Source organism: Tenebrio molitor, chromosome 2 (genome assembly GCF_963966145.1).
Source record: "Tenebrio molitor chromosome 2, icTenMoli1.1, whole genome shotgun sequence".
In the NCBI taxonomy this organism is placed as follows: domain Eukaryota; kingdom Metazoa; phylum Arthropoda; class Insecta; order Coleoptera; family Tenebrionidae; genus Tenebrio; species Tenebrio molitor.
Window position 1 is genome coordinate 25,153,497 of NC_091047.1, and position 18,399 is coordinate 25,171,895.

General features: G+C 35.9%; 1 protein-coding gene and 1 long non-coding RNA gene across 3 annotated transcripts; both read right to left on the reverse strand.

The window, feature by feature from the left end:
- Positions 1 to 766: 766 nt before the first annotated feature.
- Su(var)2-10 (E3 SUMO-protein ligase Su(var)2-10) lies at positions 767 to 18,304 on the reverse strand. Of its 2 annotated transcripts, XM_069039136.1 has the most exons (10): positions 17,959 to 18,304; positions 17,812 to 17,866; positions 17,289 to 17,455; positions 17,091 to 17,232; positions 5,339 to 5,743; positions 5,044 to 5,284; positions 2,827 to 3,061; positions 2,610 to 2,773; positions 1,902 to 2,069; positions 767 to 1,848 (listed from the first exon to the last, which is right to left on the reverse strand). In XM_069039136.1, the coding sequence occupies exons 3-10, from the start codon at positions 17,450 to 17,452 to the stop codon at positions 1,550 to 1,552; spliced, it is 1,818 nt and encodes a 605-aa protein (XP_068895237.1). In that variant the 5' UTR covers positions 17,453 to 17,455; positions 17,812 to 17,866; positions 17,959 to 18,304; the 3' UTR covers positions 767 to 1,549. The 2 variants fall into 2 exon arrangements, with proteins under 2 accessions (XP_068895237.1, XP_068895236.1); XM_069039135.1 differs by lacking the exon at positions 17,812 to 17,866.
- LOC138124195 (uncharacterized) lies at positions 4,206 to 4,609 on the reverse strand. Its single transcript, XR_011157049.1, has 2 exons — positions 4,349 to 4,609; positions 4,206 to 4,291 (listed from the first exon to the last, which is right to left on the reverse strand). It is a non-coding gene; the product is annotated as an uncharacterized lncRNA (long non-coding RNA).
- Positions 18,305 to 18,399: the final 95 nt, after the last annotated feature.

Consider the following 18,399-nt stretch of genomic DNA (forward strand, 5'->3'; position numbering starts at 1 on the left):
ACCGACTTTGCATTCTATAGTATTTTATTTTATCTATGGATTTTTTGTAAAAACAACGACATCTCTTGGCAATATGAAGAAAAGTGAATCAAATTTTCGTAGCCACTCTGTATATACTTGCCTTTTTAAAACCTAGAGGTAAGAATCATAAAAATATGGCGCAATGGCGCACACACACCTGGAGGGTGCGGGCTTCTGATTGGTTAACTTTAAGTTGTCTTCCCTCGAAAACTTTTCAGGCTAAATTTTATTTTCTTTAAAATTACACATCCTAATGCCTTCTCGCGTTTCCTCATTTTCCCTGGGGCACGAGTTGTGAAAGGCCCTGTATAAATAATAATTTTGAAACTAAATTAAACCGATTTTTTATTCCTTATAAAAATGAAAAATTTCTTACATTATATTATTTTGAAGTAGGTATCTTTTCTTGATAATTAAAAAACCATAAAACAAACATTTCAAAAAAATTCTAAGCTAACAGTCTTAAATAAAGTAATCTCTATGCTCTGGTTCGCTTAATAATAATGAATGTTATCAACTTTTTTCTGCTACGATCACTACTCTTACTCTTCTGTACAATTGTCTGCGTATTTCATTCTGTTGGCATCACCTACAAAAGTTGTAATAAAATGGTCAACAAATGTTTCCATTGGAAGTGCAATTTACAGCAGTCTTGCAGCTTAGAAATTTAATTTTGATTCAGGACACTGAATAGAGCCTTCCATAAGAATTACAGGGTGACGACACATCTATCAAATTCTACACAAACTTTTATATAAAAATTTATTACATTCAAATTACACAAAACAATTTTGCATCAATAATACAAATAATTGTAACCGAAACTTAAAATAAAAATGCATTTATAAAAAAATATAACTACAGATATAGGTCTATTAGATTGTACTAGAAAATTTAAACTTACGACCAAAGATTGCTTCGTTTCGATGACGAAGAACCAGTTTGAGAAAAAATAGCAACGACGCACTGGGGCATAAATACGTGATATACTATATTATTAAACATTTTATTTATTTAAACTAACTGCATCAGAGAACGTTGTTGATTCCTCATTTTCAACTCTATGGTTTTTGTACAAAAATATTCATCACCATTGTTCAAGAATCCAAAGATCAATACTCAACTGAATGTCGCTACCATAAAATTAAAGTTTCTTTTGCAAAAACCGTAACAGTCCAACTTTACACTGCAAAAATAGGCGCGCACCTTACAACTGCACCTGCACGGTGTGAAAAAAGTTCAAATTACAGCAACCTGATAAAATAGTTGAGACGCTCTCATTGGACGAGCCAACAGTTCTTTTTCGTATCTATCACAACTTGTGTAACGAAATCATTAAAAAATATTGGAACCTACGCTACAATGAATTGACCACTGAAGAAACACTAAATGTGGTATTTACAATGAGAAAATATTATTGGTAACACAACTCCCTAAACTACAAAAGAGAAAGAAACGGAAAATACACTATAATCTCTAGATAAATAAACCAGTCGATTCGTACGCGAGTCGATCCCAGATCGTCTTTTCAATACCCAGTCGGATAATTAATGTTAGCACTGGCGGCCTCGTTCTCCAGGTCCAGGAAGGGCATCGAGCCCGGACTGAAGAGCGGAACCGACTGATTGCTCGTCCCGTTTTGGTTGGCCATCATGCAGGAGGCGGGCTGCTGGTTCTGCTGCTCGCTGTGTGGCGACCGCGGCGGAGACGGACTGTCCAACGTGATTATCGACGGACTCGCCGGATAACCGGAACTGGAAACGGACGACGGTCCGGGCGTCGTGGTGACGCGCGACTGGTTGCTGCTTGACGAGATGCTCGTCGTGTCTGCGAACATTCCAAATTCGATTTTCGTTGCTATGGGGATGCGAAACCGTTACCTGAAAATTTGATCGTCGAGTCGGGCTTGGGGTTCACCACGCGTCGCTTCGCCAATGGCTCGTCGTCGTCGGAATCGGAACACGTCAGATCGACGACTTTATCTTTTGGTTTCTCGTCTTTAGCTTTGTCCGTGGATGAGGTGGCCGTAATGCCGGAACTGACTAGTTCTGCAAAAAAATTTAAACACTCTCGAGTAATCTTCGATTGCATCATTATCAACGACAAAAAAGAAAATCATTGTTCTACGTCGCCGCATAAACGCAAGGGCAAAGATGTTTCTGGAGGCATTAAATAATGTGCATTGTGTTAATCAATAAAATGTCACGGTTGTGGGTCCACATTGCTCTTCTCAATGCATTCAGCGAAGCACAAAATTAAATTTCACTTTTTAAAGGAATTCTTAACATTGACAAATGCCTAATGTTTTTTATATTTTCAAAGAAATTAAGGACATCCAAAATTAGAATGTATAAGTTTTATTGAATCAAGTTATCAGTGACAGTGACAGTTGTATCGAGTTGCATTTAAAGTTCGTCAGGGTCGTCCTGCTACGTGAATCATCCTGCATTTTATGGAAAATATGAAAATGTGCATTAATGTCTTGGTGACAACACTAAAGCTTGGGGGGGGCAATACCATTCTTTACACTTTCGAGGCACGGGCACAAAAATAGTAAACTGTTACATAGTGAAATCGATTAGACTTACCAACATCATCACCAATAATTTCGATAGAATCATCTATAGGAACTTTTTCACTTTTTGTAATTTTTTTGTCGGCCACTTGGGTACTCCAAGAACCATCTTTGTGCAACTGAATCTCATTCAAGTCCGCGGGTAGTGTAGGCGAGGCCAACACCTCTTGAAAATACCTAAAACGAAAACAATGCAATACTGTAAAGATCTCATCGTCGAGAATCATTACCCGTCAATAACTAAATTGTCATAGAGTGCGGGTTTATCGCAAACTGGACAACACCAAGTCGGTTTACGTTCGTTCATTTGTAGGAACAACGACGAATCGAAACACTGCAAGTGGTTGCAGGTTATGGCGCGACACGGTGTGGTCATTCTCATTTTTCCTAGAGGACAAATTAAAGAGACCCTCAAGCACGTCGTCGTGATTTCCGAATCCGCATCCTCCTTCAGCTTCTCTTTGACTAAAAAACGACGAATTACGGAAAAATCGTGCAAATTCGTGCAAAACGACATCGCCCGGAGAGAAATGAACTTGATCTTAAATACCGGGTGACTTTAACGATTGAAATTATTTTTGTTCGGTTGGCAACACATTTACGAATTTATGTTGGTACACTGTCAAATTCAAATATGACAGTTCAAAAGCCAAAATGAATCAAATTGTCATTATCTTAACTTAGAATCTTAATCTAGAAAGCCAATCAACAGACAACTCATTGACAAGTGACTAGGGTTACCTACTATTCGGAAGTGCCAACCTACAAAATTTATCTCAATTATTAAAAGTTACCCGGTATTTCCACTGTGACGTTCCAATTAAGAAAAAAAAACCCAAACAAAAAAAGCCTTCTGAGCGAGCTACTTGATCCGTAAAAAAGTACATACTCCGAGTGGAACAAAAGTATCAAATAATCGCTGTAACTTTTTAATTTGAAAAATTATGAAAAAATGTTTAATATAAAAATTGTTTGGTTTATTATCATGCATGACGTTCAACAAAAATTGTCAAATTTCCATGGCATTCTTGATATTGCATTTTATTACTGCTCGTCAAATGTTAGATGGCCGCTGAGATTCGGATGCGCAATGGTAACGGTAGGAGTGGGGACGTCACTTGTTCGAGCGTCGCAGCAGTGGAAACACTGGTACACTCCAAACCACGGGACCATAGCTTTTAGCACAGTGAAACATATTTATCGCGGAATCAGGCGATTCAAAATCAAAGAAATTCCTTTTCGAGAGGATTTCCCTTGCCATTCAACGTGGAAACGCTGCAAGCATTCTGGGCACTTTTCCAGATTCCGCAATATTATCGGACATTTTTGTATTAAATATAAAACAAAAATGTTATGTAATTATGTTATTAATATTTTGAATTTAAACGATTAAATTTAATAAACATAACAGTTTATTAAAATAATGAATAATTCTTTGTGCCTCATCTTACCGTATTCGAATTCTGGGAAATTATTTTCGGCATTATGTAAAAGTGGCTGAAGCGCTGCGAATAACGAACATCTGTTTGTAATTGTAATTTAAGCGAACGGTCCAATCGACTCGTCCACCGACAAAATAGGACAGGTACTTCAATAAAATTTACAGTGCTTTATGATTTTGAAATTTAAGGAGACATAATTATCAAAATGTACAACGTGTGTTAACAATAAGAGCAACTTTATGGGTGTCATTTTCTAAAAAGGAGAAATGTAAAAATTACAATGCCGTCGGAAATTTAGTGGGAAAGGTACCTATTTATTATTATTTAGGTAATAAAAATTGCAGATCCCAAATACGTTGAAGACTCGCAATACGTCAGTAGATTACAGCTACAGGATTAAAATCTCGTCGACAACGCGGAGTTAGAACAAGTCGATTTCTGTATCTGAGTGTACTTTTCAGAATTATACCCCACTTTACCGCTTCACCTTGTCGCATCACGGTTCCACATCTTGCATCGCACTCCCTCTTCTGCGCATCCTTAGCGGCCATCTAAGATTTGACGAGCAGTACTTAGTAAGTTAATTTTATCACCTTTGGTTTTTTTTTTTTTAGATTTTATTCTTTTTCCCCATAATGGCAAAACTGTATTTATGAATACAGAAAGATACGCTTCTTTGAAAATCACACAAAATGTATGGGTGCTATTTAAAAAACCAAAGTTGGTTGCCATAGCAGCGAAACAAAAGAAGATAGGAACAAACTAGAAAGACCAGATGATGCAGGATAATACACCAATCAACTTTTACATTAAACATTTTTTCATAAATTGCCAAATTAAAAAGTTACAGCCAATATTTGATACTTTTGTTCCACCCTGTATATTTTTTTTAATAAATGAAGAAAAACGTCACTCTTAAAATCAAAATCACTTCCACCTCCAACCGTTAAAGATTGAACAAATTTAATCTAAGCATCTGCGACAAGAAAATAAAAAGTAACTCACTCAATCCTCTTGTGTGGTCTGAATGTTTGGCACCTTTGGCCTTCAAGCGTTGAAGCAAATCGGACGACGTCAATTTTTGTACCAAAGCGACAGAAATAGCGTAACCCCTCCCATAATCAGGGGCCCAAGACACCGTTATCATGTTCGCAACGATCGGGCTCAACTTCACCATGGGCGTTATATTGACAGGTCTGGGTGGCCGCTTCGGTTCTACTCCTGGCTTATTCGTGGGAATGGGATTCTACAATTTTACCACTCATTGGTATCGGGCATCGAACACGCAATCCACACTTACGGGCAACGGACACGGCTTGTTGTTCACTTTGACGATGACGTTCGGCGGAAAGAAATCGTCCTGTTCGCAGGTGGTTTCCAAGAGGCAAAACCTCAATTGGACTTGCTTGACGTAGTCGCACTTGACACCGGGTCGAATGTCGCGAGAGCTGGCGATGTCGGTGGCCTGTTGTGGCGTCAGGTGGAAATAGAACGTCGCCTCCTGCATCCTCTGGTTGCTCTGGGGCATGAGGGTCGACGGTTTCAACAGGTCCGAGATGATATCGAAGAACGGAAGTCGGCGGAACTTGACATCCGGATGTATGGGGAAGTTGTTGGTCGGCACGTTGCCTTGTTGAGATTTCTGCTGGGTGTACTGAGGGTAGGGGTTGTACACGCTTTGGTTGTACATTGACGGTTGCCGCGACTAAAAAAAAAAAACAACACAATTTTATTGGATTATTAGAAAATTTCATCATTGTCAATATCTGATTGAGAATACTGTTATTGTAACGTTGTAACAGAGACATGCTCTGTAAAATAACAGTCAGTCCAAGCTCGCTGTAAACAACAGTATAGCAGTACGAAACGATATTGGGAACGACTTATGCAGCTTTTTATAACACACTAATACTTTTATGAGGGTTGGAACGGTTGGGACAACCCATTGCTGTCAGCCGTCATAAATTATTCAAATTATGAAGGTGGGCCGTATTTAAACATTTCTTACTGGGGGTTTTCAACGCATTTGTGCTCTGAAATTTTTGCGAAATTATAAAAAATAAGTTGCACCGATCAGGATTGTCATAAATGTCATTTCTGATAATAATAATAATTTAAAAATTATTCGTCTAAGACCGAATTCACATTAACATCAAACCTCCATTTTAGAATTACCTCACTTTCTATTAAACACTGTTTTTTCCCCACTTCTTGATCTAAAACTCCAATGGATTTCACAAATTTATGTAATGTTTTTTGACAGCAACTTATGACACCCTCAGCTCTCAGTTGATTATACAAAACGGATATAGCTGGAACCGTGCCCTTTTTGTACAATTCATCCATTTTCTTTCTGATCAGATCAGCATGGGTTGGTGTCAATGATTTAAATTTTCTTGTTTCAGTTTCAGTAAGTTTGATAATCATCCTCACGGTTGATTTTGGAGTTTCAGTGACTTGCGCAGTTCTCTCCAAGGGATATGGTTCACCATCGCTTTTCAATTTGTTGTATATGATCAAAATATACTTTTTCGTTTCATATGACAAAATTTTGCGTTTGCTATTTATGGGCGGTTGATCCAATACAGATTCTGGGGGTTGATCTAGTGCAGCTTCTGCTGCAATATTTCTGTCGTTGTTGTCAGCATTCCTTATGCCCTCAAAATCATTTTCCCATGGTCGCCACATGCTGATTTTTTTTTCAGTTTGCACTATTTCACTCACAAAACACAATGTAAATAAATAGACACAATGTAGAAGGACTAATATTTTGGAATAAATTGCTTTGGATGCTTACTGCTTGCTGTATCAGTTAAAAGTATTCTCTCTTAAAATTTTATACCTATTTTCATCGTTGTTACCGTTCCGTACCGTTATTTGGGGGTATTTAGTGGTCCTAGGTAGGTACCTTGAAGGTTTCGGAAAATCCAAAAATTCCTGGTACACATTACGAAATTTCGAGTGCGGACCATTCCGAGCATGCCACAGCGACCGAAAGCAGGTAATATTTAATTATATCTTTACGGAGAAGCCATAAACTATTGTAAGAGGCAATCGACATTCGACATATTTAATATCGAGTTCCCAATGTCGTTTCCTCCTATAGTCCATTCATTTTAAATCTTGGGTTTAGTAATAAAACTTGCCTGCTTTGACACTTGTCCGAAACTCAGTGAATCTAAAACTGTGTTCAATACCGAGTGTCAACTACCAAACCTGACCATAGGAATTTAACATGAAAAATAGTTTTTGCGTGATTTCAGGTACCTACTTCATTAAGAAATTGATTAAATTTAACATTTGTTAAATGGTCAAGTTATTAGAAACATTTTTATTCACATTTATCAAAATGTCGAAATATGTTTGTGTTTAAATTTACTACTAAAATCGCCCAATAATTTGATTATTAAAAATACCATCCCAAACATTAAATTTCTGAGGGCATTGCGTTCTTGTAGTTAAATTTATCCGCGGATTTTCTTGAGACAAATATCGAGTGTTCTGGGTGGCTCATTATTTAACATACATTTGCATTCGTCAGTAAAACATTTGTTTTTAGGTACTATAAATATGTTCTGCTTACCTTATCTATACGACGGGTGCAGGTAATAATAAGACATGCCAAGCGTAGACAGAAAGTACATAATAATGGGGTTTTCCAGAATTTTAAAAATACAGGACCGGCCGGCCGTAAGCCACTAAACAATTATAGTCTTAGTTGTACCGTTCAAGAAATAACTTGTGTTGTGTAAAGTGAATTCAGTGCGTTAATTTTACTCAATATGTCAGGTGGTTTGGGTCATTTGACTTATCAGTCTGAACAAATTATTCTTAATGTGCTGGAATATTTATTGCCAATACTGGTGAATCATCTAGTGAATTTGATTCAGATGACGATTAATTTTCTATTTGTTTATGTAAGTATTTTATTATTTTATTAATTAATTTACTTTAAAGTATACATGTAATGGATACTTTATTAATTACTCTTATTTCTTTATTTAGTAATCTTATTTCTCAAATACAAAATTTCCCAATACAAAATCAACAATCTCTTAACATTTTTTTGGTCACTGATCGCAAAATGTGTTTTAATTTTTTTTTATTTGCGGATACTTTAAGGTCTCTTTCTTTTGCTCGTCGATAAGATGGTGAAAGTACGACGTGGTACCAATTTTATGTGAACAGAGGGATTACTACTTTACAGTACCCACACAATGAAAACTTGCCGCTTTCGTAATTTACGGCGTTTTGAGTTTACAACTTTACCCAAGATTTAAAATGAATGGACTATACTACAGCTCTGACCACATGGAGATAAATTTTCAAATTAATCAAATTTCGGGTAGTATTTTTCTGTCATTTCAACAAAATATCTGAAACCACCTTTTACTGTCATCAAGGCCGGTTTAAAATAAGCCGCCGATATGGACATAATAGTAGATTACATACCGAGGTGGGAAGTGTTCCATTCCTGTCGAGAGCTAAGATAGTTTACCAGGGCGTAGCCGAGGTGAACTAATGCTTGTGACAGGAATGAAACATATTCCCACCGAGGTTTGTATACTATTTTATTCGGAATCATTACATTTTTAGCAAATAAACAATTAATTTGATGCAGTTTCATTTCTACTGTTTTTCGACTTTCAGTAAGTACGCCACTGGAAAAACCTTATAATAGGGTGGAAAGTGGCCTATTACTGACCAAGAGAGGGAAGTAAAGATAAAAAGGAATAGTTAACTTTCCGCCCTCTTATAAGGTTAGGAATGTGTATATTACACAGTGACGTGGGAAATAGAATAGACGGAGCGTAAGATACACCGCTTTGATTCCCACCTGTACATTTTTGCCCTTACCAAGATGGCCACCGATTGTATTGCTGGTTGCTGTTGCGAAAGTTTTATAATGATGGAGATAACAAAATACAATAAAAAGATACATTAAATAAAAACGGACAAAAGCCAAATCAATTTATCGATGTTTAAAAACTACAACCTTTGTTAAATAGTAGTTTATTTAACGAGTTTGTGTGTAACTTTTGCGGGAAGAAATTTCCCGCATACATTCGGTAATAGTTATTTTCATATGAATAGCGTTGTCAGATCACTTTTCAGGTATGAGGCCGAAATTTGAAGCACGAGGCGTTAGCCAAGTGCTGCAAAACAGGCCGAATACCTGAAAACTGCAGCGCACGAATATTGAATAACATTTTTCGTGTTCGTTTAGGCAAAGTCTTAAAAAACATTAATTTATTGTACATTTTGAGGTTATCTTTGACAGATGTCAAGTTAGGTATATAAAGTCCATTCAAAAATCAAAAAACCACCACCTGTTGCTTTAGGTTGGTAAAATTTAAAAAACCCTAGGTAGATATTTTTTCATACTACGCTGGTATACTACGTACTCTGGTAGATTGCACGTTTTTTGACAGAAGACAGACACAGAAACCGGTTTGGCGGGAATTAATCTGCAGGGATACAATGGTTTTCTACATAACGTGAAACAAATGAGATGGAGAGTTTAGTATTTTTCACTGCTTTATGTTTTGGAACTAGAATTTAAAAACGTGCAATCTATCACCGTACGGAGTATAACTATAAATTATGACGTTTATTTGATTCAAAATAAAATTCAATTGCTTTAAATTTCGTTCATATTGTTTTATTAGCAGCACGTTTCATTTATTTATTGATTCTTATTATTTTTACTTAAACATGCCCAGAAAAACAAGACATTTAATAAACACTTAACCTCAAAATTACAATTCTCACCAAATTTTACACCAAACAGCGTTACCGATAGTAATTATCGAGGAAAATGCGACGTTGGTGGTTTTTTGATTTTTGAATGGACTTTATCTCTCGCTGGACAAACAATAGAAGCTTACAACATAGAATGAAATAAATTAACTGTATTGAAAAACATACATATAATCTGTTTCAAAATCAAAAATCCACCAACAGTGCATTCTACCTCGAAAATAAAACCGACAACGTCGCCGACTTTTGTTTTTAGTGTGTCTGTAAGTGTCAGAAAAAAGTGGGGTTATGAGAGAAAACTGTTGGACAGTCGTTTTGGTCGTAGTTCATCGTGTTTTTTATTCTCATTTCACTCAAAAAGTATGATATGGTAGCTAAAACCTTTTTGGTACATAATAATTACTTTGTGTTTCGTAAATAAACTCAACAGTTCAATGTCAAATTTTGGCGGGAGGTTGAGCCAACCCAAAAAAATTAATTTTTTTATAGGGATTTCTTTTTTTCTGCCAACATAATTCAACAGGTGGTGGATTTTTGATTTTGAAACAGATTATACATTCATTAAATTCAATTTCAAGCTTTGATTTATTACGTTGCAAATATTTGACGGAATGTCATTAAAACAATTTTAGCTCTCGCTTTTTGACGTTATTCTCAAAGTTAACAGTAGTTCATGACGTATTATTAAATCCACTGGATTTATCACTTACAGTCGATTATTACAAGTATGACAACGTGTTACGTAAAGAGTCTGCCAGCCTGCGAATGAAATTATTTTCACCAAATAAATTTGGACTGATAAATACCTAAGTCATCACTATATCCTTATTTGCTTAACAGTAGGTAAATCACAACAATATCCGAGCACAGATACTATAAGAAGCTTACGTTCTTAAACAAAATTAGGAACATATTCTAGATGAATACGAATTGAAATAATTTAATATTGGATATTAGTGGGAACGATAAAAAAACTGGAAATAAGCATAAAATAAACAGGAATGTAAAAAACAACGTGGTTTTAGAGATAAGTAATTTTTTAAGTTATCGAATGAATTTATCGCTTCAAGAATGAAAACACCGCTATCGAGGCATGATTTGCAGGTGCTGTTTATCACAATAAGCATATTTATACGATTCACTTTCATGAAACAGCTCTGCTAAATCAAACAATTTGCTCACAATTAAATAATTCAAGATGAATGCTTACTTTGCTTCCATGCTGCGAAAGCGAGGATGTTATTGTAACAAGAATTTTTGTGCGCCCAAATGATGGATTAAGATTTCGTCGAACTACCTATCCTCGTAGTTTAATTTAGGAAGATTCAAAATTAATTACTGTAGTGGAATAAAAAAAGAATAATTCTGAAATAGGCGAATGGTCGTGATGGACGTTTGGTATATGTACAGTTTTTACGTGTCAGCCATGTAGGGAACTGTTTGGTTGATATAAGGGGTGGCTACGGAAAAAGTGCGGCGTTACTTAACAAACTATCACTTGTCAACGTGGACATTTAAATGAAATTTATTTAAACAATGATTTTCACTACTAAATATTCATGGTAAAAACCGTTTTTTGAAATGGGAACGAAAAAAATGGTGACTGGGTTTACCATACACAACTTTCTTTGTTGTTGGTTTGTTTTTCAGAAATTTTGTTTAACTTAGCCTCCCCGTATCTCTTTTTTTGTTGATCATGTTTTAAAAATGTTAAAAGTAGTAGATGCTTTATTTTAAAAACGATGCACTCGTTTTAGATATTATACAAAAATAACTTTATTCAGCGTCTCTTCGTTTCGAGTAATCCTAAATAATCAATTATTTAATTGTGTGTAATTCAACATTTTGATAAACAGGGGCACAACTGTTCTGAATGTGAAGTATGGCCACACATAAACCACCAACCATTCATTTCAATAAGAGATGACTATTTAAATTATTTAACAACCATATTAACGTCAAACGACCAGATTTCAAGTCATGGTCGCAAATAAGTGGTGTAACCCAAATGTGTAGCTATCTTTGTCCTAGACATGAATTACCAATGTGCGTCATCTTTCTCTGTTGCGCCGTTAGAGGTTGTGCCAAATGTCATGATCGATGACCTTGACAAAAGCTGCGCGAAGGCGGAGCCCAATTTTGATAAGTGAAACGTAAAAACGTCGGTCGTTTAGTTCAAATTTTCAGGGTGGCGGCAAATTTGCATTTTACATTGTTCAAGGATTTGGATTATGGATTAGAATGTTCGACATTATCTAAGGACTTGTCGGATTCTCGCCAAATAAATATCAACATAAATTAGCTCACAAATCTGTAAAGCGTGACATTTTGGTTTCTGCGTCATCGATCATGAGAGTTGGCATGAGCTCTACCATGACAACAAGTGCGACCGTCGCAAGTCAACTTGAAATCGGGCCCAAAGAAAGTAGAAAATTACTAAGTAGACAGTATAGTCTGGCCAAAGCTAGAAATGAGTATTTCGAAAAAAACATTCTTTTTTACAAAGTCGATTTAATTAGTGTTTGATTATAAACACCGCAACACAAATTTGCGCATTTGTACAATGGGCGGTAGAGTAAATACTGGACTCATCTGGAAATGTCAAAACAACTACATTTAATTACATCTAATTACAGTTGTAAACCAATGAGTACAGCAGAAACACGAAAATATTTGCCAATGACTAGTTGTAGCTCTCTACATTGAATGTTTTCTTCCGTGTTCATGAAATGGTAGAAAGCTGGAAACAAAAATTTAGAAATTTAAAACGTAGTTGAGGTTTCTGTCGTATCTTATATAAAATATTAAATAATTTAAACAAAAATATCGGTTTGGAGAACCACACGACTTCCTAAGTCACTTTTCAAAGTAATTTTTAACATGATGTTTAAGTAGAATTTTCCAGAAAGAAAGCCCTTACACGATGGGAAATTTAAAAACTCACCCTGTAGAAACGACTGACAATTTTTTTATACTCCTCTGGTTGTTGGTCACCTTATACGATCAACTATTATTTAGATCAAAGAAGGCGTTGGAAATATGAACGTATGTCCGAATCTAGACAACCAGAAGGTCTGGATGCACGAAAGTATTTTAGGTTGGATATACCTGGTTCAATTTAAATTAGAAAAGTTTTACCGAAACTCGGCCAAATAGGCAACAACAATGTACGAGTACGAATATGTCCATTCTCCGTTATTGAAAACACCATTACGATCCCATGATGAATATTTTATGTTCTGAAGTAAAAACGATGTTTGAGTTAAAATTTGATTCATAGTGACAGTTGTTTGACGTTTATTAGCTGAGTTTAGCAAAGATACGAAAAATCTGACACTGTCAAAGTCACAGCCGCCCCTGATCTAAGTAATTGTTGATCGCACGGTACAAATGAACAAACACAAAAGCATCCATAGCTTTTAAAAATAAAACCTGCATATTCATCATCCAAGTTTTTTTTTTGTCATAAATTCAACTAACCCTACGTTGGAATATTTGAACGAAACACCTGAATACAAAAACTGATCTGGCGACAATTGAGAAAACAACTTTCTTCGACAGAGCAGTGCTATGGTCAAGTCACGACCTGCTGTATTATAACCGGCCTGTTCAAAAGTGTAATTTGAGTGATCCCCGCAGAGCGCTAGTGTTCGGGCGCTTTTTGGGGATATTATTCATCTTAAGTTTTTGTCACCGACAGTTTTTCTCGTTCAAATGACTTTCGAATTTAAAATCAAAAATACAATTGTATTCAGTATTGTTTTGGAAAGAAAATTTGTATTAACTTACTGCACTCAATCTTAACTCTAAAATCATGTCTAAACATATTTTTCCGCATTTTTATTCTTTAGAAGCGCCCGTACTGTGGCGCTCTCATCGGCGAAAATTGGCTCTTTCTGGGAAACATTTACGCAATGCTTTTTTAATGAAACGAACAGGCCGGTTATTATACAGCAGGTCATGGGTCAAGTTTACAACAAAATCCTAGGGAATATTGTGTAGTTTTAATTTTTACCACTAGAGGGCACACCAGAAATCTTTCTACAAGGTTGGTAGAACTGACTAATTTGTATAGTAGGTTGCCTTGTTGCCATTTAAAACAATAGTTTGAATTTTTTTCCCCCGCAAAAGTTACTCGTGACGTCATAATACACTAAACTTTTACTACAGTCTGTAGATCACGCATTCAGTGTTCCCTCACTGCCCAAAAAACTACCCAATAAACTCCACAGAGGTTATAAACCTTGGGTTCTATTCGAAAACTCAAAATTTCTGGGTTGATTTTACTTCACGAGTTACTACAGTAATCCACGATTCCATTGCTCTGAGAATTGTCAACTTTGTCTTGACAGTTTTGCTAAAACTTGGTTACGAACTATTATGATTGACTCAAACGATGAGAAAGTGGACGTATGGGGTACTATCGCGGCCAAAATACTTTGGTCGTCACTTTTTGACACTTCAAATGTAAATCAAGTATTAACGTCAATATACATGACAATTTCAAATTATTCTTGTCAAAAATATGGCACATTCAGTTTTTGATAAATATAAAATCGTCTTACTTGCTTCTAAAGGGTTGTCTAAACCGCGACCATGTTGATCATTTGCTTTTGAACCCTGCCCCCGTAGCTGGGATTCACCCCCCCTCGTATGAAACTTACAGATTAAAATCATTTTGACAACAGTAAAAAATAAGGTTAACTATCCTAAAGCTTGCTTTACAATTGAATATCATTTATGTCACATTGACGACCAAAGTATTTTGGCCGCGATAATACATGTCGTAAAGATGCCATGGTCGCTGGGGATCTGTATCTACAGAGGTATCCAAATCGCAGGCATATTTTTATTTTTTATTTATTTACATTTTTTACAAAATAAGAACCCTTATTGTTGGAAAAGTTGGATCTCAATACATGAACAAGACAACAACATATGTGGTTCTAGCAACGCCTCTAATTTTTTTCTTGTTGGGCGTATTACAAGAAAGAGTCTACCAAACGCCAGGGATATTACGCGACGTTCAAAGGTCCTTTTTAAACAGGGTTGACGCGCGTTTACTCCATGTTGAACAATTTTTACGATATTTTCTTTTTACGTTATCATTTTGCTGATTAAATTTCCTACATTGTCATTTTGACGTTTGTAGTCAAAAACGCAACTTTGATTCAATTTATTATTTAAATTAAACGCAGTGTCAAGTGGTAAGTGGAATTAGTATTTTTGGTTGCATCTAAGAAAATTTCATAAATAAGCCACAATTGACTCAACCTGTGTATTTGGACAACATATTGAAAACATTTGTTACAATTAAAATTTTTGATGTCGCGTTGGACCTTTCGCTTTTAATATAGTCTCAATTCTTCTCAATACGGACTCGTACAAGTTTGTACCAATTCTCGCAAAAACATTTTCAAGTTATATTAAAGTCGTTGAAAGAGACAATCTATCTCACTTGCGCTCAAAAATTGTCGGGTGGTTCAATAACAAATTCATTCAACAAAAGATGTTGACATTCACCTTTCTATTGTTCAAACTAGACTGAACAGTTTCAGCTCTCTGAATACGAGTATTGTTGTCAGTTTAAAAGACTGAATCACTGTTTACAAACATCTGGATCGTGGGATGCACTTGATTATCCAGACTGTCCACGTAATCACTTGTATAATGATAGAACACAATACCACGACACATTTCTTTGAGTGGTTCTTCAAAAGTAAATTATTCCAGATGTAGGGAACAGCGTGAAGGACGACTCATTTGACCGTGACGCGTTTCCAATCGTCTCTTAATAGTCGAAAGAGTTTGACATTGCTATTGACGTTGCATTTCCGAAGTGCACGTCGGACAGTTTTATGCTGAGGTGTCTGCGATTTGTTAAAAAATCTCTTTATATGAACTTCGACTTTCGCCCAGTTCCTTTGTTGTTGCTAATGTTTCTTCTCTGGATTTGTGTGTGCAGACATGGCCTCAGAAACTGAAATCGAATAAACCTTCATTTTTTTATTCTTACATGTCACTCAACACAACCACAAATAAATACGCTACGGGAGCTACACAATATAAACAAAGAGAAGAAAAAAAACTGTCTTGTCAACCAAAGTCTTTCTAAACTTGTTTCCAGTATTTTGTCCACTTCCTAAATGCTTAAAATGATTCTAGGCAACACACGAGATGCTAAAGCTTCAGCTATTCTCTCCTACTGTTTCATTTTCACTCTTACACCATTTCGTAACCACGGAAGAAATCTTAAAACGAAATAAGAATCACAACTAGTCTTTGCAAAACATTTGCATTTCAGAGTAATGGTTTACGATTGTGGTCACATAAATCGTCTTCCTTGCTCAGCAGTGACAACTTTTTCTGCTATTCTAAGGTCCAGCTAATATACTCTTCAGTAAACCCAGGTCAGGCCTTTACATTTAATCTTCTAAATGTTCTTAAACTTTGCAAGACAAAAACGGTTGTCCTATTTTGCCATATTCAGTAATCTTTCTTAATTATGTTTTAACTTCCCAAGTCAAACCAGCAGCTCTCTTTCGATACGTAGAATGTACATAATTGATAAAACACAAAGTTTTTACAAGTTCTGTTTGTTTTTCTCCTGTTAGTAGCATTTAGAAATATTTCATTACGCTGAATGTTACTTTAGCATAACTTATTGTTATCATCATCACAAATAATCAATAATCAGTTTTGAAAACAGATAAAGTTGACATATATCAGTACAGCGGATAATAAATTCGTAGTCACGATAATTAAAATATTTAAACACGAAAATTTCAAAATATATAAACAAAACATGCTGCCACCTCATTCAGCATGGTTTCAATAACTTCTTCTACCACCAGATGTTAATTTCCACGTAGGTAACACCACGATAACAAAAACTCAATATGACTCAGGTTAGATTACACCACATTTACGCAATTACCACAAAAGCATTCTCTCATAACGTAAATAATAAAATTTTCCACGCTTTTTTCTTAGTTTTTGTAAAATTGATCCTTCTATCATGATGGGATCAGAGAAGTATTGTCTGCCAAAGTCGTAACAAAAGAAGCTGCAGACTTCAGAAAGCATCTTCTGATAAACCCGTTCATCACCTCCCATCTGAACATCAGAAGGATCAAGTAGGCCATGGAACCGATTCATAGTCAATGTTTTCGAGACTTTTGACGGTCACAAGTAATAACAACTGCGCCATCTATGAGCCGACGTAAAAATCCAGTTTGAACTACTTTTGGTGAAAGCTCTTTTTCGTGAATTTGAAAATAATTATTACTTACGGATAATTGACGACCATCGATGTTGTATGGATGAACGGTGGCGGTTGTTCTCGGTACTGTGCCTTGCGTTTGAGGCATGCTTAAGTCTTTAGACCCAGGTGATACTGAAGGAGTTGGTACGTTATTCAAGGTTCCACTTTGTCTAAAATATCAAGAAATGAAATGAAATCATAAAAAGTAGGCAGAGGCGACACTAACTGTATTGTTTTGTACAAATCTCTGATTTTCTGGTGGATGGGATGAGATCTGACTCTCAAGAGCTCTAAAGCTCTTTGTTGTAGTTCAGTTTTTCTTCCTGATTTATTTCTACCAGCAAAACCCAATAACATCTGCAGCTCAGACACCCGAAACGTTATTAGCATATTCTTAAACAAAGAAAAGACAAATGTTAACAATATCCAAACAGACGATATGTTCCTGCGACCCAATCATTTGTGGAGAAGACCGGAGTCGGAAAAAAGGGACGACAAAAATTTCAAATCACAACTGATGACATTTTAATAACACAAGTGTGATACTTAAGTCAAATTTGAAATAAATTGCTTTTCTGGTGAAAAACGAAAGAGTTAATGGTTGTTTGGGTGGAATCGTCCCTAGGTAACATTCGAGAGTCGCCATTACAACACCGTACAGGGGATTTACTTGGACTAGGGGGAGTTTGACGGGGGGGCTAGCAACGAGGGATTTGGTTCAAGTGATCTAAGAAACAACGACTACTTACATGGACAGCGCGAATAGCAATGAGCAATCAAAAATATTTTAGCGTTTGAGATAAGCTGAAACATAATATTGCCACTATCGTCCAAGTACAATAACATGTTGGTGGGAAGGTTGCTACGTTAAGGTTATAAGAATTTCTGCATCTTACCCGCAACTCATCTATGTTTTCTGACATTTCCTGTTGCTGATCCAGTTTGAGAACAACAAATTTAACGTCAATTCAACCATTTAAACAACTGAATAACACAAAAAATGTTGACATCAAAGTAAACTGGCGTCGACTGTCACTTCAGAGCCAACCATTTATTGCACTTTTAAAAGTTTCATTAACTAAATTGTGTTCTTACTTACGACAGATCGACTCACTTAAGTACTACGAACAAATTAGCCACTCTTTAATTGTCACAATTTAATTATATGCCGCCAAAAAATATCACATCAACCTTTTCACTGCAATCCAGATTCAACTTCACATTACTGGAAAAAATCTTAAGAGCTGCCAATCGCATAAACTAGATAGAAATCATGCCAGCCAACCTCTCGACATAACCTGTTCATCACACTCTTGGTGAGGATCTAACAATATCCA